Source organism: Cetorhinus maximus, chromosome 14 (genome assembly GCF_964194155.1).
Source record: "Cetorhinus maximus chromosome 14, sCetMax3.hap1.1, whole genome shotgun sequence".
NCBI lineage: Eukaryota > Metazoa > Chordata > Chondrichthyes > Lamniformes > Cetorhinidae > Cetorhinus > Cetorhinus maximus.
This window is the reverse complement of record NC_135892.1, coordinates 84,836,770-84,862,053: the sequence shown is the minus strand read 5'-3', so window position 1 is coordinate 84,862,053 and position 25,284 is coordinate 84,836,770. Positions and strand designations below refer to the sequence as shown.

General features: G+C 40.4%; 2 protein-coding genes across 4 annotated transcripts in view; one reads left to right on the top strand and one right to left on the bottom strand.

Annotated features, from left to right (window-relative positions):
* Positions 1-1,250: 1,250 nt before the first annotated feature.
* rhoq (ras homolog family member Q) lies at positions 1,251-21,093 on the top strand. Its single transcript, XM_078557175.1, has 5 exons — positions 1,251-1,866; positions 2,169-2,227; positions 8,505-8,669; positions 18,458-18,553; positions 19,807-21,093. The coding sequence occupies exons 1-5, from the start codon at positions 1,722-1,724 to the stop codon at positions 19,960-19,962; spliced, it is 621 nt and encodes a 206-aa protein (XP_078413301.1). The 5' UTR covers positions 1,251-1,721; the 3' UTR covers positions 19,963-21,093.
* Positions 20,135-25,284, bottom strand: part of pigf (phosphatidylinositol glycan anchor biosynthesis, class F) — a 65,931-nt gene continuing 60,781 nt past the window's right edge. For all 3 annotated transcript variants that reach the window (XM_078557173.1, XM_078557172.1, XM_078557174.1), the window contains one exon: positions 20,135-20,541. In XM_078557173.1, the coding sequence (XP_078413299.1) occupies positions 20,412-20,541 (130 nt within the window). In that variant the 3' untranslated portion in view covers positions 20,135-20,411. The remainder of the gene's footprint in view (positions 20,542-25,284) is intronic.

Genomic DNA, 25,284 nt, shown 5'->3' with positions numbered 1-25,284 from the left:
AGTTCTTGAGTGAGAAAGGGATAGAAGATATGCAGATGGGGTAAGATGAAGTAGAGTAGGAGGAGGTTCATGTAGAGCATAAACATGTCACTTGGACTGAATAGTCTTTTCCTGCGCCATAAATCCTATGCAATTCTAGATAAATAGGGAAGCCAGTAAGGAAACCATTGGAGAATTCCAGCTGTAAAGTGAAAAGAGTGAGAAAGGTAGGGCAGAGACAGGCAAATGTGGCAGAGGTGAAAAGCAGTTTTCAGCATAGATCAGGTTTGGGAAAGGCAACTGTGTTTGATAATCAAGCATGGTGCAAGACTTTGAATCTCTGATCTTAACATGACTTGGCAGCTGGGCAGTCAGATGATTTGAGGTGAAGGTTCATAGCTACTTGTGTGAGTGGAAGACCAAATATTTTGGCTTTTGCTTACATTAAGCTGGAGGGCATTTTATTCTTGAAAATAACATAGACAAGGTAGCATTCAAACTGTTGTAATGCCAGGAAGTTCTTTATACAAATGGTGACCGACAAATGGATTTAAACTGTCTCTGAATTTATTTAAGGAATATCGGTGGATGTAATGGTTGGATAATGGGCTAACTCCCGATGACTTAGGGAAGGCTGACTATAGCTTCCTGATCTTTGACCTTGCGAGTTAAGCTGAGAGACAGTGAGCACCAAAATCAGACTACCTGGTTCAAGCCCGGCGGAATGATCATAGAGTGGAGGCCTAATGGGTAAATTGCAAGGAGAGTGATCCCTCACGCTGCTCTTATGCCTTCGCATGGCTTCCAATTTGGGGGTGACATTAGGATGGCAAAGGTTTCCCAGCTCAATGACGAATGATCCAGACTGCACTACACAAAAAAAAAGCATACTGGAAAACAGCTTTAAAAAGGGTGGTATCTCCCTCTGAAAAAGAATCGGTTAACATCTAGTTTGTAACAATAGAATAGGTAATGATTCTAAAAGGAGCTATATCTCTGACGCGCTTTTTTTTAAGGAATGTATCTTGCAAATTGTATTCTAGCTTTTTACCAGTGTCGCTGTTACTCTGTTTTAAATCTCAGCGCTGCTCGGAATAGATGAGGTCACTTTATTGTCACATGATATCTGCAGCAGTGATACAATGACTCTCTGGATTTGTGCTATGGGAAGCACTCGCCCTAGCGCTCTCCTCATTGGCTAATGGCAGCCGATTCTTGCTGCTCAGTGGTGGAGAGGGCTGTCAATCAGCCAGCGTCCCCACCCACCTCCTTGCCCAGGCTAAGTTCGGCTGCTTGTACAATGCAGCTGGAGTGTGGCCAGTGGACGGTGGGCAGGGGGAAAGAAGACACACAGAGGGGAACCAGGGACACAAAAAAAAGTAACTGGGGCATGGAGTTTTAAATATTGACACTCAGATCGATTGCTGCATGTGGATGGAAATCCAGATGTGTAAAAGTCTCCTGTTTTAGCACAACTGAGTACGGGCAGCAAATAAGCTCCCTATTTGTGCATGTTGTCAAAGAGCCTGTCCTCTTGACACATTTAGATCAATCGGAGGGGAAAGTCGCCGCCAGTTTCCTTTTTTTTAAAAAAAAATTGTTGTTAAAACGGTCTTTTGTTTTTGTTAACTGGGGGAATGCAGTTGTTTGAGAAGCACAGGACGGGTTGAACATGTGGAAAATGGCACCTTTGGCACGTCCTGGTGGAAAGGTGATTCAGAGGCAATGAAGCTGCCCGCACCATGGCCAATGGAACGGGTCCGAGGAGTATGTTAAAGTGCGTGGTGATCGGAGACGGAGCGGTGGGCAAAACTTGTTTGCTGATGAGCTACGCGAACGATGCTTTTCCAGAGGAATATGTGCCAACTGTGTTCGACCATTATGCGGGTAACATTTTTAATATAAGATATATATATATATTATGTATATTGTTTGATTTTGTTTTTAATTTGGAGAAGTTTTAATTTTTGTTTTCAAATTCATCCCAGCTCATAAAGCTGAACGCGAACTTTTGGGAAAGTTTCAGTAAAGTTTCATTGTCTGGCTCAAGTCTTTTTCAATCAGACGTCTGCCTTTTGGATGCATGTTTCACCCGCTATTAATTAAAAACATTTGCTACATTATTCTGCCAGTTACTGTAGTATTTCCATGTAACTAGTAAAATAAATCTTCTTTTCCTGTTTGGACAGTCACTGTCACCGTGGGAGGTAAACAGTATCTCCTTGGACTTTATGACACTGCAGGACAGGTGAGTTGAGATTGTATTTTTTTAACATCTTTCAAGAAAAGGGAACTAGTTTAAAATTTTCTTACGCATGCTGTGGGGTGTATGTGTTTTAGTATAGGGAAGTTTTGCAGTCTCTGCCTCATCACAGAATGTGACACAGGATTTGTTTCCATACTCTTGGGTGAGAATGTCTCTTTCTATTTTCTTGGAGCTGAATTCCCTGGGGAGGCGTTTTGTGCAAGTTGTGATATAAAGAGTCAGTGGCCCAAACATTCAAGCCCACAGTTCTTGCTGTTAACTGTGCCTAAACCTCCATTCCCCTAACCCCAGCAGTTTGTGGTGAGGAAGAGATAGGGTCATGAGTTGTGAATTACAGTTTCCCCTGCAAAACTGGAACCCACCATCAACCTCCCCAAGAGTCTCAAGAAATTGCTGGATTTCTGCCATAAATATTAATTGAACTCTCAAGAAATTGCTGGATTTCTGCCATAAATATTAATTGAACTCAGCACAGAAAGTTACGGCTGGTATTTCACAATGTAAGGACGTTTTATTCACAAGATTTATGTATCTGCAATTCCACACAAGTTTAAAGGTCCAGAAAGGAAACAGTTAAAACTGTGGTGTCTCACCCCTGGAGCTAGTAAATTGTTTGTAGAGGTTTTTTAAAAAAAACAATTTTTTCTTTCTTTCCTTTCCTTTGCCTCTTTTATTCTCACTCCTAATCTAATCTTCCTTTCCCTCTTTCTTTCTCTTCCTAATTTGACTTTAATCTACCCTATTTCTTTCTCTATCCTTTGCTCGGTTTCGTTCTCTATCCTTAAATTTCATTGATTAAGAAGGTGGGCTATAGATTCCCATCATGCACCATCACCCATGAATGATTTGCATTTTCCGCAATTTGTAGCTGAAGAACCTTTTGGGCTGAAGGGTAATGGGGAAAAGACCCTTTGACAATAAGGTAGCTAATTTTTCAAATGGTTATCATATGCTGGTTTACCAAAGCTGGGCCAAGAAAATTGAATAATGGTGAAACCAGTACCCCCTAAATCAGCAAGATATTGGGATTTGATAAATATATGTTTTTAGATTTGTGTGTATCTTGTTTAATTAGCGAAGAAACCTTGATTTATTTTACTCTGTGTGAGCTGCATTGTGTTATGGATAGATATTGTTAACATTTGTCCTCTATTGAATTCATATTAATAGATTAATGCTTTGGGTAGAAAAGTATAGTTTATGTGGAAAAATTTAAACTGTTATGTTTGAAATTTATGCAAAATTGCATACTTGGGTTTAAAGTGAATAAAACTGCACAGATAAATTGCTGGCAATTCAGTTATGTATTTGACCATGTGAACATTTATATAATCAAACAATACTTTTTATCAAGTATGTGATCTTTTTCCTGGTATTGTTCAATTTGAGCTGAAGGACAAGCACATTTTGGCTGTACTTTTCATTTTTCCCATGTTTTTTGTGTATATCGATCATTCTGCCATTTTTTGCACTAAATTTTTAAATCATCCAATAATTAATAACTGCAAATTTTGTGCTTTTAAAAATGTATTCAAAGAATTAAATTAAGCACTTTGACTTCTGAAGAGTATAGTCTGCATAAACGTAACCTTATAAGAGGTTTTCAGAATAGTGGCTATCTGGTCATCCATTGTGACATTCCAATCAAATAGATATGGAGTTAAAATTTTCAGAGGGTGATGCTAAGTTTGGTAGTTAAACTGCTCAAGAAATCTTTTAAACTTCTGATTATATTCTTTTTTAGTAGGCACAACTCTAGATAAGCCTAATAAACATGACCTTTTCAAATTAAAATGCTGCATTTTGCTTAGCTAGAAAAGTTAACATTGAAGGCACTTCCTGTTATGCTTACTTAAGTACTTCCTTGAGTGATCAGTGGTAGCTGATTAATAAAGAACCCCTTTTCCAAAAAAAAGTTACAAACTAAATTTGAAGGTGTAATACTTAAATATGTGAAGTAAATTTTAATTACGCTACTCTAGACCCATCATGTTTTGATGTTCATTTCTGATGTGTGGACATATGTTAGTTATGATTGTGACTATAGGTTGTGTGCCTGCTCAGAAGCTAAAGGCTCTGTATGAGAATCCTGCTTATTACTTTCTTATCCCTCACCATCATTACTGAAGGAAGACTGGGTTCACTTGTAATCTAATTGATTTGCTTTGCTGAACTTTGAATTGATTGGCAACAATGTGCATTTTAAAATATTACATTTTTAAAGGAACGGGGAACAAAATGTCAGAACAATCTAATAAAATTGGATCAGTGAAGTCAAAAATGTGACTGTAATAGGGTGACTGGATGCCCTGGTTTTGGCGGGGCCGTCTCAGATTTTCATTAAACTCCTAGTGTCCCGACGATTTCCTCAAAACAGTTGAAATCTCTTGGTTTTCAGCTTTCCCATTTATTCTGCAGGAGCAAAATGTGTTCGAATTGAATAGCTCTATTTAGGTATGTGCATGCGTCCTGGGTTTGCTGCTTTGCCCTGCAGTTGGCACAATTTGTCTGCCACTTGGCCCCATAGTGTGACATTGCATTTCTGGAGAACGTGTGGAAAGCACTTTGGGTGAGTTGGGCAGAAAATGGGCAACAGATAGACGGGAGGGGCCTGTCCAAGTTGTTTGCATTCGCACAGCGTGGTTTCCTTAGGGTTTGGTGGGGAATCGACTTTGAAAAGAAGAAAACTTACTGATTTGTAGCCACTTCGCTTCTTTCCAATAGTACTATGATAAAAACAGAGAAGTTGCTGCACCTGAGGAGCTGCAAAGGGAAATCTGTTCGTGTTGTGAGGGAGCATTATCTTGGGGAGTCCCTGTTTTGACTTTTGAAAATCCGGTCACCCTAGATTCTGATACCTAAGGTGACAGCTGAAAATGGGCTTATTACTAAAAATTAGCATTTTTAATAGGGGTGTCCAGTCCTCCAACTGTGGAAAAACTTGATTTTAAAAATGACTTCTTTAAAAAAACTATATGGAACCAATTAATAGTTTCATTTATGTATATGTGAGTTTCTTAGTGAATTAATATTGTTGTTTTGAGAAAACTTATAACATGTGTCTATGTGCTGAAGGAAAGGAGCCCAATTTAAAGTGCCTTCCCTAACCAGCAAATTTGGTGGAATCTTGCAATTTTGACCAGAGGTGTGGTCACTCCTGTGGGTAGTGCCAGATCCAGGTGAATTGAATCTTGAACGAGCGTAAAACTTGGGGCAAAACACGAACATAACTGGTTTTGGGAGTAACTCCTATTTAAAATTCTCCAATCTTTTGCATTGGTCTGGCTGAATCCATCTGAATTGCGCTGATGTTACTTGAGTAAACTAGCGGAAATTGTACCCACGATGTTTAAAAAAGCTTTCTAACTTATAAGAGAGAAAATTGGAATTATTGTAGCAAGCATTCATTGCAAGAGAATGTTTCCTGCTGAAACTGGATTCTGACCAACATCTGCAGAAAGCATGGTCTCAGCTAGTATGGGTCTGGCTAATATAGTTGTTTGTGTGTGGGGTGGTGATGGGGGGTGGGGGGTGGTGATGGTGGGGGGGTGGTCACAGTGCTTTTTTTATTTTTATTTATTAGTAGCCATACCCTAGTGTTACTATCTGAACAAAGGAAAAGCTTGGGAGCGTTTCTGTATTTCTTTTTCTGAAGAAGCTGTACTTAAACATTCTACTCTTGATAGTACTTTATATTCCTACTAACTTCAAAAATAAGACTACTGAATAAGCTTGAAAAATTTACATCTTGGGTTTGAGATCAGTAAAGACCTTCCTATCCACCCTTGTTTTCTTTTGTAAAATACTTTTTAAACACTACTTCACTTAGGGTTTTCTTTCTCTAGCTATCAATGTATTGACATTTTGATATTTGTTGGAATGCAACCACATGCTCCCCATCTATTTTTGTGTCAGGCAGATGGTTTTGATTGACTTACCCTGCCGTGATTAAGAGTATGAGCATGAAAGCAACAGATGGTCAATTACTTTACAATTGGTAACCTAACAATTTTAAATTCATATATTCTGCTGCAGATTTTTTTCCTAAAGCTAAAAAAGATTATTAAACTGATCATTTCTATATTAGACAATGTTTGTATATGCTTTTAACATTTATGCATTATGTTTCAGAGCAGCCTTATCCCTATAAATATAAGGTTTTATTTTTCACCACTTTCCCAAGTTAAATCTCTGAGAGGGGTTTTAAATATCTTGCTTTGATAGTACAGCTTGTGCTTAGAGAGCTTTTAATTTTCAGTGTAGCCTTTTAAGTAATTAAATGTACCTTTTTATTTTTCCTAACTTTGCATGAAAATTTAATAGCAATTCCATGCAAATACACAACATTAACTGCAGTTCTGGATGTTTTGAATTATGTGACATCTAAATTACATGTTTAAATATGCTTTAGTACATTCCAGTTGCAATGGTTTCAATTGCTTGTCAAAACTTTGAAGTTATAAGTTGAGACTCACTTTGCTCCAGCAGTTTCCACTCTCAGATACCTTAGTGTATAGTGTAAATGAATTGAACAGATGCCCTTTAAGGAAAATTCATACTTGATTTGTCCTTCTCCCCCTCCTCTCTTTCCCCTTCTCCCCTTCAGCATTAGTTAGATGCAAAAACAGAAACTGTCACATCACATCCATGGTTGTTCCATTGACATAAACCATTCCTCTGCACAATCATTTCTCCAATCCAAATAATTAATATTAAGCTAACTCTTGATTGGTTAGGACAAAGCTTGATTAACTGGTAATTTTGGCAATAGTTTTTTTTGAGTGGAAGAATTTGAGTATTCATAAAATAAAAATTGAAAATTATACAAGTGAGTTACTGCAGTTTTATATCTAGCCTATCAAGGTGAATGGGCTGTGTACAAAGTATTTTAAAGAATATTAATGCATTGTATTCACATTAAACAGAATTGAAGATATTTAAGGTGTATAGAATTTAAGATATTTAAGGTGTATTTATTGTATATGTTTTTAATATCACTTATTTTATATCTAAAAGTTTTGTTTGGCAGTCTAAGAATAAATCTTTAAGGATGTATACTTTAGTCTATAGAGTCATATTACAATGGCCTTTGATTTTGTCTAGCCAAATTAATTTTAAAAAAAAACTAATTGCATAATATTTCTACTGTCTTCAGTGATTTATGTTATGCAGCATGAGCAGTTTTTGTTATGGTTCAGTATCCAACTTTTGAAAAGTGGTTTAATGAGCTTAAATCATTTCAGCCCAATCCCATACAAAAAAGGCATAATAATGCTAAAAATAACCCTTTTAGGTTTTGCTCTCAGCACATACAAACCCCCAACCATTTTTAGTGGGGGGAGAGGGGCTGTGTTGTATAACTCCAAATAGCTCTATTCTTGGCTCCAAGCTATTAAACTAGAGAAAGATGGTTTGCTGGCTGCCCCAATGGCACAAGTTGCGCCTCAGTATTGGCTTTGTTTCTGTTCTTTGTTTTGTTTTTCTCTCTACTTGAATTTATGTATCTCAATTCAGCTGAGCAGGTTGTGTTCCAAGAATATTGCCAATACATGCAATGCTTTTTATAAGGATCTTGCCTTCGGATTTTTCTTCCAGCTAGCGGTAGAAATCAACTCAAGGTCCCAGCTAAAAACTGGAATCCAGGAGTTGGGTTATTGTGCCAGTCTGTCAAACCACAGAGCCAAACTCAAGTGGCATGAAAGAGCTCACTGGGTAGTACTATTTAAAACTTTGATTAGTCAAAATATGCAGTTTGTACCTGTTCACCTGCATAAGAAATAACAAATATATTGTAAGGCCAAACACATAGCTTTTGAAACAGAAGTGAGTCTGTACTACTGTAATTTCCATTATTTCATGTATTTGACCTTACACGTTTCACACCAGTATATATCTATGTGTGTATCTGCATTTCTCATTATGAAAAATGGATCTGACTGAAAGGATATGACTAGAAGAACGAATGCACAATGTTTGTAACTTTTTTATTTATCCTGCAAAATGTCCCAAATCCCTTATTATGAGGCAAGAGTATCTCATGAAAGCGGAAAGTGTTAGAAGCACATAACACACAGGTCAGTCCATATCGTAAAGGGAAAAAAAGGATATTGAGTATTTACCCTTCTGAGGAAGGAACAGTACCTGAAACATTAACCTAACTTTTTCTTTTTAAGATATAGATGGAGATGCTCTGTATTTCCAGCACTTCCTGTTTTTATTTCTACTTTTTTTAACATTTACAAATACTTGGCTTTCTTAGGAAGATTATGATCGTCTGAGACCTTTGTCTTATCCTATGACTGATGTCTTCCTGATCTGCTTCTCGGTCGTGAATCCAGCCTCATTTCAGAACGTAAGGGAAGAGTGGGTGCCTGAACTTAAAGAATATGCACCAAATGTTCCATTCCTATTAGTTGGAACACAGGTACATCTATTTTGCAACTTAAATAACTTGTCCTGCCAACATTGTCCAATGTGTCTACAGTTTAAAAATAGTAACTAACAGCTAACTTTGTTATACTGAGATCAGTGGTTATTTTCTATCTTTACAACTTAGACCTTCCATTCCCTTCCCTGAGTTTGTTACCCAGATTGTTGTATTGCCTTTTCTTAACAGCTCTGACTTCCCAAACAGATGTTTCTGGTTTGCTGACTGGGATAACTTGAAATCACTTGGCACAGGAGGGATGAGGTTTGTTAGATGTAGTGGGAAGGGCAGTTACTTTAGCCTGTGTTTCCCACGTTACTTAGCTCGCTGAGTTGCCCTGCTGCAACTTTGCATTAGTTAAACACGAAACAGCATTTGTTACATTTGGCCTACAGCTTGGACAGCTCAACATTGTCAGATCAAAGAGATTTTGGGGGGAGAATGAAGGAGTAGAAATGGGCAGCCTGAACTCTTACACTAGAACTCTTGAGCATTATTATTGGAGGGAAAAGAAAAAAGCGCAAACTTGATGTGGTCTTCATATCATCTTTATTTTACCAATAACAAGGATTTGGTGCAGAATTGTGTGTTGTAAAATACTATTAATTCACTTAATAAATGCTCCAGATTATCTTTAAATCATGTGACTCAGACATATGCTGATTAATATAACAAATCTGTAAACTAATAGATAAGTCTTCAACCGCAACCTTAGCTGTAGATTTTTTTTGCTGGAGTTAACTCAATGGAGTCTGCAGCCACCCCCTTAAGGGGTACCCTTTGTCCCCGGAAGTCCATCACTGACCTGTGGCATGGGCTGGAACAGCTGGGGCATCTGTGAATGCCTCAGGATGAAAGTGTCATGGCAGCTACCTGGAAAACATGCACATACGTGCAGGAAGGCCTTGTGGTCACACACCACCTGGACGTTGATTGAGTGAAAACATTTCCTGTTCACAAAGGTTTCCTGGTGCTGAATTGGTCACCTTATAGCCGCATATGTACAGTCGGCCATTCCTTGAACTCGTGGGAAGTTAGTTATGTTGGCAAAGACCCTCGCCCTCTCCGTCTGTGTGTGTATTTATGTAACATCATGTCTGTTGCAAAGTTGATAAGATACTTTACCCAAGCAGAGAGTGCATCTGTGATGGCGGAGATGTAGCAGTGGGCAGCTGATTGGTAAATGCCGGATAGGTGTGCGGCAGACCCCTGGAAAAAAAACAGCCACGTGGAAATTGAGGGTCACAGTAACCTTCAGTGCAACTAGCAGGGTTTGCGGATCAGTCGAATGTGACACAAGATCTCGCTCCACCATGGCACATATTTCCAATCATTTCTCTTGAGACTCGCAGCCTTCGACAGCTCTGGGTTTTGGTCATGTTGGGATAGGATTTCCTGAGACAGTAGACCCTTGTCTCAGAATAATGTCTTATGTTCCTCCTCCTTTCTTGCTGTGCTTTGTGTTGGCTTGTTATCTCTTGGCTGTGGCTGCCTGCTGCCTTGCCTCCATGGCCCATACATGGAACGGTGCCATGCCCATTTTTTCCATCACTTTTGGTCAATGCACACTCTTCCCCCAGCAAGCCTGGCAGTCTATCCTGCCTTGCATCTGGCTGCCCGAGGCAAGGGATTACCCTGATGGGCCACAGAGATATGCCCTTCCAATTCCACAAGCCCCATCCCCTGGGGTCAGCCACAAACCTGTATCTGTAATGGAAAGCCTTCTGTGGTCAAATTCCCTGTGCTCTGCACAAGGAAAAGACACCTTTCTGGAGGCCTTCAGAAGCTTTTATGACTTGTTAATAAAATCATGAATCACACAATGCTAAATTAAACAAGGCTTTTAAGTGCCAGAGTGGGGTGCATTTTTTGTTTAGAAATTATGGGCTGAATTTTATGAGCCACTTGCTGGGGGAAAAACAGGCTGGTGGGCCTGTAAGTTAGGGTGCCATGCCATTTCATGTACCAATTTTACAGGCGGCAGGAAAGGCATCAGGTGGATCAATTGAGGCCCTTAACTGTGCAATTAATGCCCAATTAACGGCCTCATCCCGCCACCACTCCGATTTAACGGGGTGGGGGAGGTGCAGGTGCGCCCAAAGTGTAGCTCGGCAGGTTTAGCCCTGTGGGCTGCTAGTAAGCGAAAGGGGCTGGTGCCTCCTTCCCAGTCCCATGCCACTTGAAGGCTCCTTCCTCCCTCAAACACCTCACATGTCCAACATGCCCCTCAAACCCCCTCGCCGGGGCCTTCCAAACCGGCTCCGGCAAGACCCTGGACTTACCAGGGTTTAGGGACATTCATGCTTCCTCTCCCTCCCGGGCCTCCTGCAATACTGGTACTGCCCTTCAATCATGGTGTGGCGCAGAGCTGCTAGCTTCCGATTGGCCAGTAGCTCTGAGGTGGGACTTCCTCCTGGAGATAGGCAGAAGTCCCTTCTCTTTAAAGGGCCATTGCCCAAAAAAATGAAAGTGGGGCAAGCTGACTAAACAGAGGCGGGCTCATCTCCAAAATTATCAGTGGGTGCAGGAAGCCCACCCTCAGCATACAATCCAGCCCAATATTTCTACCTGCAGTACTTTTTAAACATGATAGTGATAATTATTTGCAGGAACATGAAGAGTTTTGTGTTGCATCAGTTTCACAGAATATCAGATTCAATCACAAGTTTAGAAACACAGATGTCTATTTATCACAGTGACAGGAATCTTTTTTCACTTATAAATGGTGCTAGTGAATATATTTCTGTCAAAATATTGTCTCTAATTTGGCCAAATCAAAAATGAACATCAACATGTTTTAGTAATGAAGGCCTGTGGGAGTTTCATTGATAAATTTTGTGCTTGGGTAATTTCTGTGATGTTACTAATGACAATTTATAATGAACCCATCAAGTGCTTATAGAAGGGCCTAAGATATTGTTTTTGGTGGAGAAGCAATCCTGGTTCACTTTTCCTTGCAATTTTTATCATTCCAACTCTCCTACCTCCGTTATGTAATTCTATGGTTCATTTACTTTTGAGATTTGCCCTTTGTTTGGGAATGATGTATGAGAAAATATTGTGGGGTGGGGGTTGGGGCAGGTGGTGTTGGAAGAGTTGAATACATGAATTAATTAATTAAACTGCCTATAAAGTAGTGTTTTGATGTTTAAACTGATTCTAAGAGTACAATACTCTGGGAACTGTTGCCTAGCTAATTGGACCTTGCGTTATAATTAACTATCTTCTAATACAGTTTGTGCATACACATTTGAGGTATTTGAGATTTTGATCAATTGGACATTGGACAATCAAAGGCAAGGCATTTTGCCTAAACATCCACAGAAATCTATTCTTCAAAGAGCATTGCTGTGCTCCCAAACACGAATTAATGATTGTTTCTTGTTTAGTGCTTGTTTTTGTCATTTTCCAAAAGAATAAGATATATGTTTTTGATGGGCAAACTGGCTTAAAATGTTCAATTCCAAAGGGTGCTTATGAGTTAAAGCAGAAGGCAAGTTTAGGAGAAAAAATTTCAATGTTAAGTACCCCAATATATATTTCCAAAAAATTCTTCCCATCTTTTTGAGTGAGTTGCAGCTTCCTCAGTTCTGAAGAAAATTGTCACCTTAAGTTTTCAGCCTGTTGTAGTGCTGGTTGGTTGTTATCTACTGGCAGCCACATCAATTCTGTGGCTTCATAAGGTCCGACACCAATGGGTATTCTTTTACAATCTATGCACTATGATCTTACTGGGAAAAATACAGGTTCACTGAATTTTAAAATGCTAAGACACACTGTGACATTTACATGACTCGATGATGAGTTAAAGGAAATGTGGGTATACATACACACACATTATATCTTAAAATCAAACAAATTCTGATAGCAGTTCATATTAAATTCTATTATCCGGCTGTTGAAAATTTTACAACACTTCCATCAGGCTCAAAATAACACCAGCTCCTCCATCTTGCCATATGGATTGAACCCTAAGAAATAACTGGGCACCAGTAACATGACCAGATCAATAATGTAACAAAACATAAGGTATGATGACAGGAGAGCAAGATGGTTAACCTTGATCATGGTAATGGAAGAAAATTGTCTAGCTGGTGTGACCTGACTGTGGAAGCTGTCAATCCATAGTCAAAGTTCAAATATTCACAAAGTAAGAAACGTCCTAGTATTTAAAAGACTGGTATATATTTAAAGATGAAATAAAATGTAACCAGTTTTAGATTGGATTATAATTGAGTATTGTACATGTACATGCATAAAGAGACTAATTTTCTGTTGCTACTACACAATTTTAAAATTCAAATGAGCTCTAATTTTTCTTTAATGATGCAAATTTGTTACATGTTCAGTAGCGCTTGCTTTACTGTGATCTGTTTTGCTGATTAATGTGCTCTGATGTGAGTCACTGAATGTCTCTTTTGAAAACTCAACTGAGAAATTACCATGTGGTGAATGGGACATCATCTAATATTTCATGTCACAGAATGTTTAGGCCTTGCCTACTGACCTTTTTTTAAATGTTCCCATTTGGTTTGGAAAGAAACAAGAAGATTTACATCAGTATCAAACTTTGATATGAACTTTTCATTTCAGTAACTTAATTTTTTAAAGATCTGCTTTCTATAGATGGGCATTCTGGAACCATGTGTGCTTTGCTTATATCTGTAAACAGACCTCTTCTCCATAAATTTAGAAAGGTCCTTAATATTTAACCCAGTTTCATAAATGCCTTCCTTTCATTAGATACTGGGCTGTATTTGGAAGTAGATATTCTGGGCACTGTTCATATGTCTGGTTTCCAAAAATATGAGGACTTTAAAAATACTTAGGAATTTTAGAACTATTCCCTTGATTTTTCTGATTGTGTCAAATGACTCACTTGAGCCCCTTAAAATTATCTCAGTCTCTATTAAAACGTAGAGTAATGGATAATTGGAAGTGATCTCAAGGCAGACATCTGACCGAAGGGTTCATAATATTTGCATGCTTGGCTTAGAATGCTTCTGAAATTTGAGATTAAATTATAACCTTGAAATCATTTGTTACCATCTTCAGAATGTATAGCGCTTCATGTTTTTATCTTCAGTCTGATGTGGGTATATTCTTTTGAAGTCTGTCTTTGTATCGGGAACCAGATGTCTATGTGCCCTCTGTCCTTGACCATTTTCACATGACAATAAATGATTGTGACATTATTACTGCAGTTTAGAGGGAAATACCAAGCAATTTTTGTCAAGTTCATATTGTGAATTTTAATTTTGCTACGCCTAGTGCTGATTTTGTTTTGCCAAATACTGCATTAATTGATTACATGTGGCATTTCATTTGTTTCCCCTTCGGCATAACTCAGAGGAGCTTCATTTGTTCTAAGTGAAGGCATGTTTGGTCACGAGTCAAATGATTGCGAGTACAGCATGTACATTTAGAAGTGGGGAACCAGATTTCATACTCTGGTCTCTAGAGCCACATCATAATCGCCCTAAGGATCAGACTTTTTTTCATCAGACCATTTGTATCCTAAGTAGGGAAAATGCTTGTGTCATTTTAGAAAGCTTTCCTATTACATATTCACTCTCAAATTTGCATTTATTGTTTCACTCTTTCAAACCCATTTTGTATCTATTTCAATGTATTTGCCGCAATGGGCTATTCTTTCTCAAATTCTTGTGCAGGCCTAGTCTATGGAATCCCTGTAATGTGATCATCTTCCATGTGTGTAAACAAAAGCAACATGATGCAACTGCCTTATCGGAAGTTGTTTTTGTCTTTTTTTTGTTCGTGAAATTACGATTGACAGATATCACTCTGCTGACTCAATTTGTAGAAAAAAAGACTTATTAGATAATTCAATGTCTAAAAAAAGCGTCCAGATAATCTTGTATGATACCTATGACACCAACTCAGGCAGAGATCAGAAAGCAGCACTATGATGATCCAGAATTCTATTCATATAAAAGTTCAGTGGTGAATTGAAAGAACAAATAAAAACATAGACAGAGTCTGAGAAGAGACTGGTAGCTAACATAAAAATGGATTCAAAGGTCTTCTGTAGGCATACAAATAGTAAAATGGTGGTAAAGGTGGAATGGGGCCGATTAAGGACCAAAAAGAGGATCTGTGCATGGATGCAAGGACCTTGGCTGAGGCATTAAATGAATATCTTGCATATGTTTTTACCAAGGAAGATGCTGCTGCTCAGGCCATGGTGAAAGAGGAGGTAGTTCAGACTCCTGAAGGGTTTAAAATTGATAAGGTGGTGGTATTGAATAGGCCATCTGTACTTAAAGTTGATAATGCACCAGGATGGGATGAGATGCATCCAAAGGCAATGAGGGAAGTGAGATTGGAAATTGTGGAGGCACTGACTATAAGGTTTCTGTCTTCCTTAGACTCAGGGTGGGGCCAGGGGACTGCAGAATTGCAAATGTTACACTCTTGTTCAAAAAAAGGGTGAAAATATAAGTCCAACAACTACAGGCCAGTCAGTTTACCTTCAGTGGTGGGGAACCTTTTAGAAATGATAATTTGCGACAAAATTAATAGCCACTTGGGCAAGTGCAGGTTAATTAAGGAAAGCCAACATGGATTTGTTAAGAGTAAATAGTGTTCAACTAACTTGCTCAAGTTTTTTGATAAGGTAAGAGAGGGTTGATGAGGGTAATACTAGTGACATCCAAAAGGCATTTGATAAAGTGCCGCACAACAGACTTGTGAGCAAAGTTAGAGCTTACGGAATAAAAGGACAGTAGCAATATGGATAGAAATTGGTTGAGTGACAGGAAACAAAGAGTAATGGTAAACGGTTGCTTTTCGAATTGGTGGAAGGTTTATAGTGGAGGTCCCCAGGGATCAATGTTAGGGCCCCTGCTCTTCCTGATATATTTATAACCTAGACCTTGATGTACAGGGCACAATTTCAAAATTTGTGGATGAGACAAAACTTGGAAGTATTGTGAGCCATGAGGGAGATAGTGTAGAACTTCAAAAGGACAGACAGGTTCATGGAATGGCTGGACACGTGGAAGATAAAAGTTAATGCAGAGAAGTGTGAAGTGATTCATTTTGGTAGGAGGAATGCAGAAAGACATATAAAGGGTACAATTCAAATGGGGCTACAGGAATAGAGGGACCTGGGTGTATTATGTGCATAAATTATCGAATGTGACAGGGCATGTTGAGAGTGTGGTTAATAAAGCATACAACATGCTGGGCTTTATCAATAGAAGCACAGGCTACAAAAGTAAGGAAGTTATATTAAGCTTGTGTAAAACACTAGTTTGGTCTCATGAAGTATTGCGTCAGTTCTAGGCACCACGCTTTGGGAAGGATGTGGAGGCTTCAGAGAGGATGCAGAAAAGATTCACAAGAATGGTTCCAGGGATGAGAAACTTCAGTTACGTAGAAAGATTGGAGAAGTTAGAATTGATCTCCTTGGAGAAGGTGGAGGAGATTTGATAGAAGTATTGAAAATCATCAGGGGTCTGGACATAGTAGATAGGAAGAAACTGTTCCCATCAGTAGAAGGATCGAAAACCAGAGGGCACACATTTAAGGTAAATGTCAAAAGAAGCAATAGTGACACGAGGAAAAACTTTCACGCAGCAACAGGTTAAGCTCTGGAATATCACCCCCCCTGGCGGCATTCCGTAGGGATCGTTCCCTCCGGGACACCCTGGTCCACTCCTCCATCACCCCCTACTCCTCAACCCCCACCAATGGCACCTCCCCATGCCCACGCAGAAGATGCAACACCCGCCCCTTCACTTCCTCTCTCCTCACCGTCCAAGGGCCCAAACACTCCTTTCAAGTGAAGCAGCATTTCACTTGCATTTCCCCAAACTTAGTCTACTGCATTTGTTGCTCCCAATGCGGTCTCCTCTACATTGGAGAGACCAAACGCAAACTGGGCGACCGCTCTGCAGAACACCAGCGGTCTGTCCGCAAGAAAGACCCAAACCTCCCTGTCGCTTGCCATTTTAACACTCCACCCTGCTCTCTTGCCCACATGTCTGTCCTTGGCTTGCTGCATTGTTCCAGTGAAGCCCAACGCAAACTGGAGGAACAGCACCTCATCTTCCGACTAGGCATTTTACAGCCTTCCGGGCTGAATATTGAATTCAACAACTTTAGATCTTAAACTCCCCCTCCCCCCATCCCCACCCCGTTTCCTCCCCCTCCCTTTTTTTTTCTCAATAATTTATATAGATTTTTCTTTTCCCACCTATTTCCATTATTTTTAAATCTACAACTAATACCTTGTCAATCTTTCCACCCCACCCCCACTAGAGCTGTACCTTGAGTGTCCTGCCATCCATTCTTAATTAGCACTTTCCTTAGATAATATCACCACCTTCAACACCTCTTTGATCCTTTTGTCTGTGACATCTTTTGATTATCTGCTCCTATCACTGCTTGCTTGTCCCTACAACCACCCCACCCTCAACTTCTCTCCCCCGCCCCCCACCTTAAACCAGCTTATATTTCACCCCTCTCCTAACTATACTTCAGTTCTGTTGAAGGGTCGTGTGGACCCGAAACGTCGACTCTTTTCTTCTCCACCGATGCTGCCAGACCTGCTGAGTTTTTCCAGGTAATTCGATTTTTGTTTTGGATTTCCAGCATCCGCAGTAGTTTTTTGTTTTTAAGCTCTGGAATACACTGCCTGAGAGCATGGTGGAGATGGGGTCAATTGATGCTTTCAAAAAGGGAATTGGATCATTATCTGGAAAGGAAGAGTTTGCAGGGCTATGGGGAAAAGGCAGGGGCGTATCACTAGGTGAGCTGCTCCTTCAGAGGGTCAGCACAGGCACGATGGGCCAAATGGCCTCCTTCTGTGCTGTAACCATTCTACGGTCAGGTTTTCCATTCTCGCCTGAGGTGAGAACAGAAAACTGAGACAGCCAAAACTCCACTGACTTTCGATGGGACTGGGAAATCCCACCCTACGATTCTAAACATGTCTGAACATGCTGTCAAGAAATGCATTTTGGGACATTGTACCATATTGCAATATACTGAATTACAGCAAATTTGAACAAATGCATTCCACTATTCTTTTAAAAAGCAAACTACTGTGGATGCTGGAGATCTGAAATAAAAACAGAAAATGCTGGAAAAACACAGCAGGTCTGGCAGCATCTGTGGAGGGAGAAAGAGTTAATGTTTCAAGTCCATATGACTTCTTCAGAGCTCTGAAGAAAAGTCAGACGGACATGAAACATTAACTATGTTCTCTGAGTTCTCTGTTTTTATTCCACACTCCCATTAGTTTTGTTGCACACAAGGGGCAATAACTGTGTTCAGGAACTGAATGTTTTGCTCGGACAGAATAAAATAGCTTCCATCATGCTGTATACCAATAACTGAAATACTGCAAAACAAAAATTCAATATCATTTTCTTGTTTCAACTCTGGTCACAATAGTGGGATGGGAAAAAAATAATTCAGGAAGATGGGTACTCTGAGTTCTAGTAATTTACACCTTGATGAGCCAAATGCCAATGCCACCTAATTGGGTTAGTCCCAGTGAGAATTGGTGCCAAATTATCCTGTGCTTGTAAGCTCTGGGTGCTGGCTACTAAAACTGATCTTAATGGAACTCGGACAGTGTTGGATTCGCACCCAAGGGCCAAGAATGAAGGACAGCATTTGAACCCATTGCACCAAACGCACTTCAAAGGGAGCTTCAGAATATTGTTTTTCAGCAAAAGCTCAGTTGTTTGAAATATCTGTAAAAAATCTTTCAAATTTTCTGAAATTCATATTCTGTATGGATTGTTTTTCAGATTGACCTTCGTGATGACCCAAGAACTTTAACTAGACTAAATACCTTGAAGGAAAAGCCTGTGACTACAGAGCAAGGGGAGAAGTTGGCAAAGGGGGTACAGTGTTTCACTTAAGATTAATGTTTGGTATTAAACAGCGTGTTTCTTTCTGGACTGGAAAAGCTTACCACTGGAGCATGTCTAAACTTGCTCAGTTCTGAAAGATCAAAACTTTACATGATCTGAAGCCCTGGCTTTTCCCTCCATACAGAGTAGTTTTATTTCTCAATGTTAGATGAGCCTTTACCACAATTATCTCTCTTAAGGAATGCCAAAATATTTGAATATCAATTGATTTTTAAAAAAAAAAAGCCATTTTCATCAAAACCACAAAGGTTCAAAGCCTGGTGGATGGCTTATTAATGAGGGCGTGGTGGCTGAGAAAAGGGCTCTCATTACTCAGTTATCATCACAGTGGCTATTTATATTGCCAAGTCTGCACTATAGTATGAACCTAAGACTGGTGTTTATTAATGCAAACAGGTCATTTAACTTGACCAAATCAGCAGTCAGTTTGCAGACCACTGAGCAGTAGGTGCCTGAGTAACTGAAGGAGCCAGTACAGTTGCAGCAGAGCCAAATCTACCAAATTTATGGGTATGTTCAAGGTTGGCCTTAGAAATAGAGTGCTGCAAGAGTCAGTTCCAGTTTTAAATCTTCATTGTGTACTTGTTCAACCCAATAGCTGTGAGCAATTATCTTAAGTAACTGGAGAACCATTGACACTTTTGCTTTTCCTCATCTTCTCCCACTTCCCTAGGGTCAGTTTGCTTTCCTCTTGAGTGGTGTTGCCAACATAGGCTCTGACCTAGCTGAAGATAGCCATAACTATATTAGCCTTTTATTGGATGCCTTATCTACTGGTACAATCACTCAAGGAACAAGAGGCATCTGCTGATAACAAGTACCTTGACAGCTGATCCTGGCTACAAAAGCAGAACAACTGGCTTGCACATTCTCTGCTAGTTTAAGGACAATTTTTGGCTGCTTGCTGTGCCCCGTCTGGCCAAACTTTATACCCTACAGTTTGAGAATTACTGCTTTATGTCCACAAAATAGCCACTTGGAAAAGCTACTGGAGAATAAGTTAGTGCTTTTAGAAAATGCAGAAAGGAAGCAAGAATAATAGGGAAAGTATAGTGGTTTTGATTAAAATATATAGATCCAGGTTTTACATTCAGGTATTTTTTTTTAAAATTTAACATTTGACAAATGAAACAACTTTAAACTTTATATTTTTGTACTTTTCTTTTTGGAATTGCAACAGATTTTACAAAATGTAACTCCATTCCTTTTTGTCCATCTGGCAGATTGGAGCATATTGCTATGTGGAGTGTTCAGCATTAACACAGAAAGGACTGAAGACTGTCTTTGATGAAGCCATAATAGCTATTCTAACTCCAAAGAAAAATGTTTTGAAAAAAAGACTTGGATCAAGATGTATAAACTGCTGTATGATCACATGAGAGTGAGGATACAGAAAAAAGCTGATCCAGCCCACTGTGAAAAACCCTCCAGCAACTATAAAATAGTGCTTGTATTACATATAATGAGTGTGCATTGCAGCTAAAGATGAAAGTAATCTAGATTCATCATCAACCGCACAAGTTTTGTACTGGAAAAAAAAAAAATAGCAAATTGATGTCATATGGAGGAATTTATTTCCCTGGAAAGTACAATGTTAAGATTCTCAGGGGTTGTTTCACTTGCAAAAGCTACAATTTTTTTCCTCATTTTAATTTAGGAAGCAGATCATCTGAGGCATGCAACAAAAAACTGTTCTGGAACACAAGTGTTCAAGAAAAGTAAACATTTTTATTCTACAAAATATAGCCTTGGAGAGATGCCAAATACCCACATGTGGTTCTGCACAATTCAGAATGGAGTTGGTTTAACCAAACACATTACAGCATTCTCAACAACTGCTGAAATCATCTGCATTTGTACGTGAGATGTTTCTTGTGCCAGTATATCCATAATGGTGCGACGAGAAGACTGATAGTGAATCCAAGTGTTGCTCCAAGTGTACAGGAAATTGGCCACACCTGTGAAAAGTAACAACTATAATGATGGGTTGCACATGAAGAACCTCTTAAGCACAGATTTTAAAGCAACCAAAATTATTTTTTTTTTGGCCTAACCTGGCTCTAAAAGCTTAAAGCTAAATCTGTACAGCATAGCATCAGATTTGTTCCCTATTACTGTACTTTTGTGCAAATGGGGAACAGTTAAACTAACTTTTCGTAGTTTCATTTACACCATTTTTACACGCACAGAACGTTTCTTAAATATCATGACAATTTTCTGTAAGTTTCACCTACTCTGGCAAGTGTTATTTAAAGAATGTTAAACACTAAATTATATACCACACTTGTATTAATCAAGGACTTTCTTGAATTTAAAATGAATATATAGGAAACACCCTCTTGTATAGAAATGTGAAACACAGCAAAATTCCTAGAGTTGCAAGCTACATCTAAAATAAAGTTCGATTCCTTCCCCCACCACCTGCCCTTTGAGTGTCCAGAAGCTGAATACCGAGGATTCAACTTTGTAATGTTGTTTGATACCAAAATAAATTTTATTATTTCAGTGTATAGTGGTGTAAAGTCATTTTACCCTGCTCAGGCCAATGAAGGAATGCTCATGGTGTTTTGCCAGTGTTGTAGGAAGCAAACTACAGAATTCAACAACATTATCAAGTGGAATAAAGCAGGTGTCATAAGCATTGGTAAGCCTGTGTAAAATTCAGCAAGATAAAGTTTGCACACTGTTCCAACTGACTGGTCTTTATCTTAAAAGATAATTTCAAAAATTAAACCACTGAAGATGACAGCGTTTGGTTTCAGGATATATACATTCCTTATTTTGTAAGACTTCCTTTTAGTCAAAGTCGTTAAAGTTTTGGCTGTGTTTCAGCAGAAACACTGGTAATACCAGATTCCTGCTCCAATTTTACATTTATCATGGCAGTTCTCATCTTGAGTTTTTTTTTAAAAAAAACAGTAGTTAAGAGAAAGGGATTAAATATATTATAACTGAAACACAATGTACATTCTGTACGTGACAGAATGAGAAATAAGAATACCTGGCAGGAAATAAGACTGTTATACATCCCTATCCAAACTGTATGGGGGGGAAAAAGTAAAATAAGCAAAGAAAGTTTGGTGCATTTTAAGAGTTTGAAACAAAGGAGTATTGTACTGATCCTGTTAAATTAGAAAAAGGGGAGAGGAGGAATCAAATTTTCAGCTTAAGAGGATTCCAATTGAAATTTAAAGGCAAAAGAATTCCACAGGAACATTCATATGAGTACACACATGAAAGCTTCAACTTGGAATATTAGGAGGTTAATGACAAGACTATTAGGACCAAAGAAGCTGACTCTTAACATAAAACAATTTATCAACTTCACTAGCTCCCTCAATCCCTTCTTCAGAAATACGTCTAATGGGCTCATGATCCCAAATGGATTTTAAACTTAGTTCACAAGCTTGAATTAAAAAAAAAAGGTCCTTACTCCCAACTTTAAATTTTTAAAGCTTGTGACCTCCAAGGTATTTAAACAATTTGGTTCATTTTCATCAATTCCCATCCAATTCCTTCCACAATCTCCCCCCACCCCAAAAATAGGAGGCTTCCAGTTCACGGACACTTTCAATACATATTTTATATATATTGACCAGCCATATACCTCACCAAACTTTTAATGCGGAAAATGTAAAGTTTAAAAAAAAATTTGTTCCAGAGTGGGTGAGTGACAAGGGCACATTTATTGCTGCACCCTAGTTGCCCAAGCTGGTGATGATGGGCCTTCTCCTCGAGCCTCTGCAGTCATTGTGGTAAGGGTGTGGCCCCAATAGTATTAGGCAATAAATTCCAGGACATTGGCCCAGTGACAATAAAAGATGGTGCAGAGCTTGGGGATGATCTCATTTCCAACACATTGCTGCTCCTGGAGAGATGGTTGGGGTTTGTCATATTCAAGATGGTTATTATCTAGAACTTAACATGAAGCTCAAACCTAGCTGTTATGTAGGCCTGTTGTAACTTACCCTGGACTGGTTCATTACTGAAAGAGAAAGGAGGCACAGTCAAATTACTAGATCATATTTAAAAAAACAAAACTGAGCCTAAGCCTTAAGACTACCCACAGCTGCAGGGAATCCTGTGGTTCCTGGGTTGCATTAAAAAAAATTCACAGCAACCCTGAAAAATCCCCTATTGCAGAAATACTACTTACATAGCAGAAGTTTGACTGCAAATGATACTCTAAAATAGGCACTGTAGATTCCAAAACTAAAACGTTTTAGAAAACATTCCTGCTCATTTTACCATTACTCACTCTTATAAGAGTTACTACTTTAATTTTCTAACTTAAATAAAATCAAAATCAGAACCTTAACTTTTTTTACCCTCTGCTTTCCCTTTAATCCTTTAACCTAGCTAGGCCCTGCACAAATATAACTTAGGCCATGGTTGGAAAATCAGTTTGAAGGACTGGATCAGAAGGTTAATCAGATTGTTGTGGTTGTGTCATTAAGCTATAAGGCCAAACTAATCCCTTCCCACCCCAGCTGACTTTCAATGACTCAAAGTGACAAAGGCAACAATGCTCAAAAGGGTTATATTTGCATTTTGTTTTGGTACTAGTTGTGAAAAGGAAGATTTAAGATTTCAAAATTATAGAATCATAGGGCAGAATTTTGCGTTCGCCGGGCGGGCGGGTGATTGGTGGTGGCGAAACGGTCCGCGCCACCATTTTCCACGGGGGAACCAATTAAGGCCCATCCCGCGGGTAAGCGACTCCTGTGGAGAACGGGAAAATAGTCTCGGGGTGGGCGGCCTCAGACTGCCGGTTCCAATGGGGAGCCGGCAGCCTGCTTGAGGCAGTACACCATGGCCACTCGTGGAGAGAGGGAGGGAGGTCCGAGTGGAAAGCAGCATGAGCAGGAGGAGGCAGGCAGGCTGCAGGGGAGGCCATCGGGGGGGCCAATGTGCCCCCCCGATTTTCAGATGCATGCCTTGCTGTCCTCCTCCAAGAGGCGTCTATCCGTCGGCAACTTCTGTATCCGGAGGATGGGAGGAGGAGGGCCCCCAATGTCACCAGCCAGGCGTGGGAGGTGGTGGGTGATGCTGTAAGAGCCCATGATGATGTGCGCTGCACTCTGGGTGAGTACCATGTCTGTCTTGGCCATTTGACCCAGAAGGCAGCCTTAGCCTTTGACCTCCCCCACCATGTCTTGCTGTCGTTACTGCAGAGGGCATCTGTCGCACGCTGGGTGGGCAAATGGGTACTGACCATGCTTACACATGGTGGAGGAGAAGAAGGGTTTTCCCCGCAGCATATGTTGGTCTTTGTGGCATTTGAGTAGTCTGGGGGCAACCTGCAGGGGAGGCCGCTAGACACATACTCAGAACTCCAACACATATCATGTTGATGGTAATGAGATGGTGCAAGGGGTGCCTCAAGGTGTTCTGGGCAAGTGCCATCTGCTGGCATCGGCGCCACACATAGTTGCCATGGGCGCTAAGAGCCGTGTGATATTCAAAATGATGGACATCGAATGTGTCCAAGGTGGCCGTTGGGGGAGGGGGTTGGGAGCAGCCGTACTATCTTCTGGGGACTGATCACCAGTAGTGTGGACAGGAGCCGCTGGAGGCCTCAGATGGGCCACTGCGGTTGGGGTGCAGCGTGTGCGTGCAGAGTACATGAGCGAGCTGCCCCAATAAATCCTCTTCTCTGTTTTGCAGGCAAAAACTCACCACAATGCCCGGGAGCGCCAGAGGACTGGAGGTGGGCGCCCCCTCCTGCAGCGCCTCAGAACCTTTGAAGAGCAGACCATGGAGCTGGGCAGCAGTCAGGAGGCCAGCGCGGCCGGGGGCAGCGAGGCTGGGGTCCAGTGGGCAGGTATTTGAGGTCCACAGTCCCATCCACTCTGTCCGCCCACCATCCAAACCACTGATGGCTGCTGCAATCGTTAATACTGAACCAATGCTCATTCACAGACTGAGACATTCTGACGTGTGGGTCATACAGAAGGGACCCTCGTCCCCTTGAGGAATCACATCTCCACCACCTTCCAAAGTCGTCTATCCCATTTGTGGCCACTATCACCATGGTCTAACATGCCATTGGATCGCTGCTGCACAGCCAAAGACTTATTGCATCTGAGGGGGTTGGGACCTCCAGCACCCTTTCAGCCAGTGCGCCCCACATTACTTTGTCCAAAAGGTCCTCAGCACCTCAGCTGTGAACATCATGGCACTCAACTTAGATGAATGCCACCACGTTACTCATCCCTGCGCCAAGGGGAAATGTTGCCTTCTGCCCACCCGGTCTATGCCCCTCCTAACGGTATGAAGGTCAATAATGTGACCTCTCAATCTCCTGTGATCGGTGGCAAATGTCGCTACTGTTTGCGATGTTTCCTCAGTCCCGCAACTATCCAGGCCACAATGCAACCACATCAGGTACCTCTGCACTCTCCCCACTCCTATGGTTCATAACATGCCATGTGGCATTCCTGAGGCCATCTGACCAGCCTGTCTGCATGTGTGTTTAGTGTTTGGGGCTCGTCTTGACTCTTTTCCACATCACCAATGTTCATCTCCTTAGGGTCTTGAAGGGTGAGTGACTTATGAGGCTGGGGGTGGAAAAGGGATGAGAGGTTGAACTGAATGTACGCTAACTGATGCACTGTCCTTGTTGTTAATTTCAGCATCACCACCAGAGTGGCCCGCACCTAGACCCCGCGGCCCCCTCTCCACACCTGAGGGCCAACATG

What these genes read in the sequence shown, in the direction of transcription:
- rhoq (XM_078557175.1), top strand. Translation starts at nt 1,722, where the DNA reads ATGGCCAATGGAACGGGTCCGAGGAGTATGTTAAAGTGCGTGGTGATC. An exon ending in TCCTATTAGTTGGAACACAG is followed by an intron (nt 8,670 to 18,457) that starts GTACATCTATTT and finishes ATTGTTTTTCAG; the next exon opens with ATTGACCTTCGTGATGACCC. An exon ending in GGGAGAAGTTGGCAAAGGGG is followed by an intron (nt 18,554 to 19,806) that starts GTACAGTGTTTC and finishes TCCATCTGGCAG; the next exon opens with ATTGGAGCATATTGCTATGT.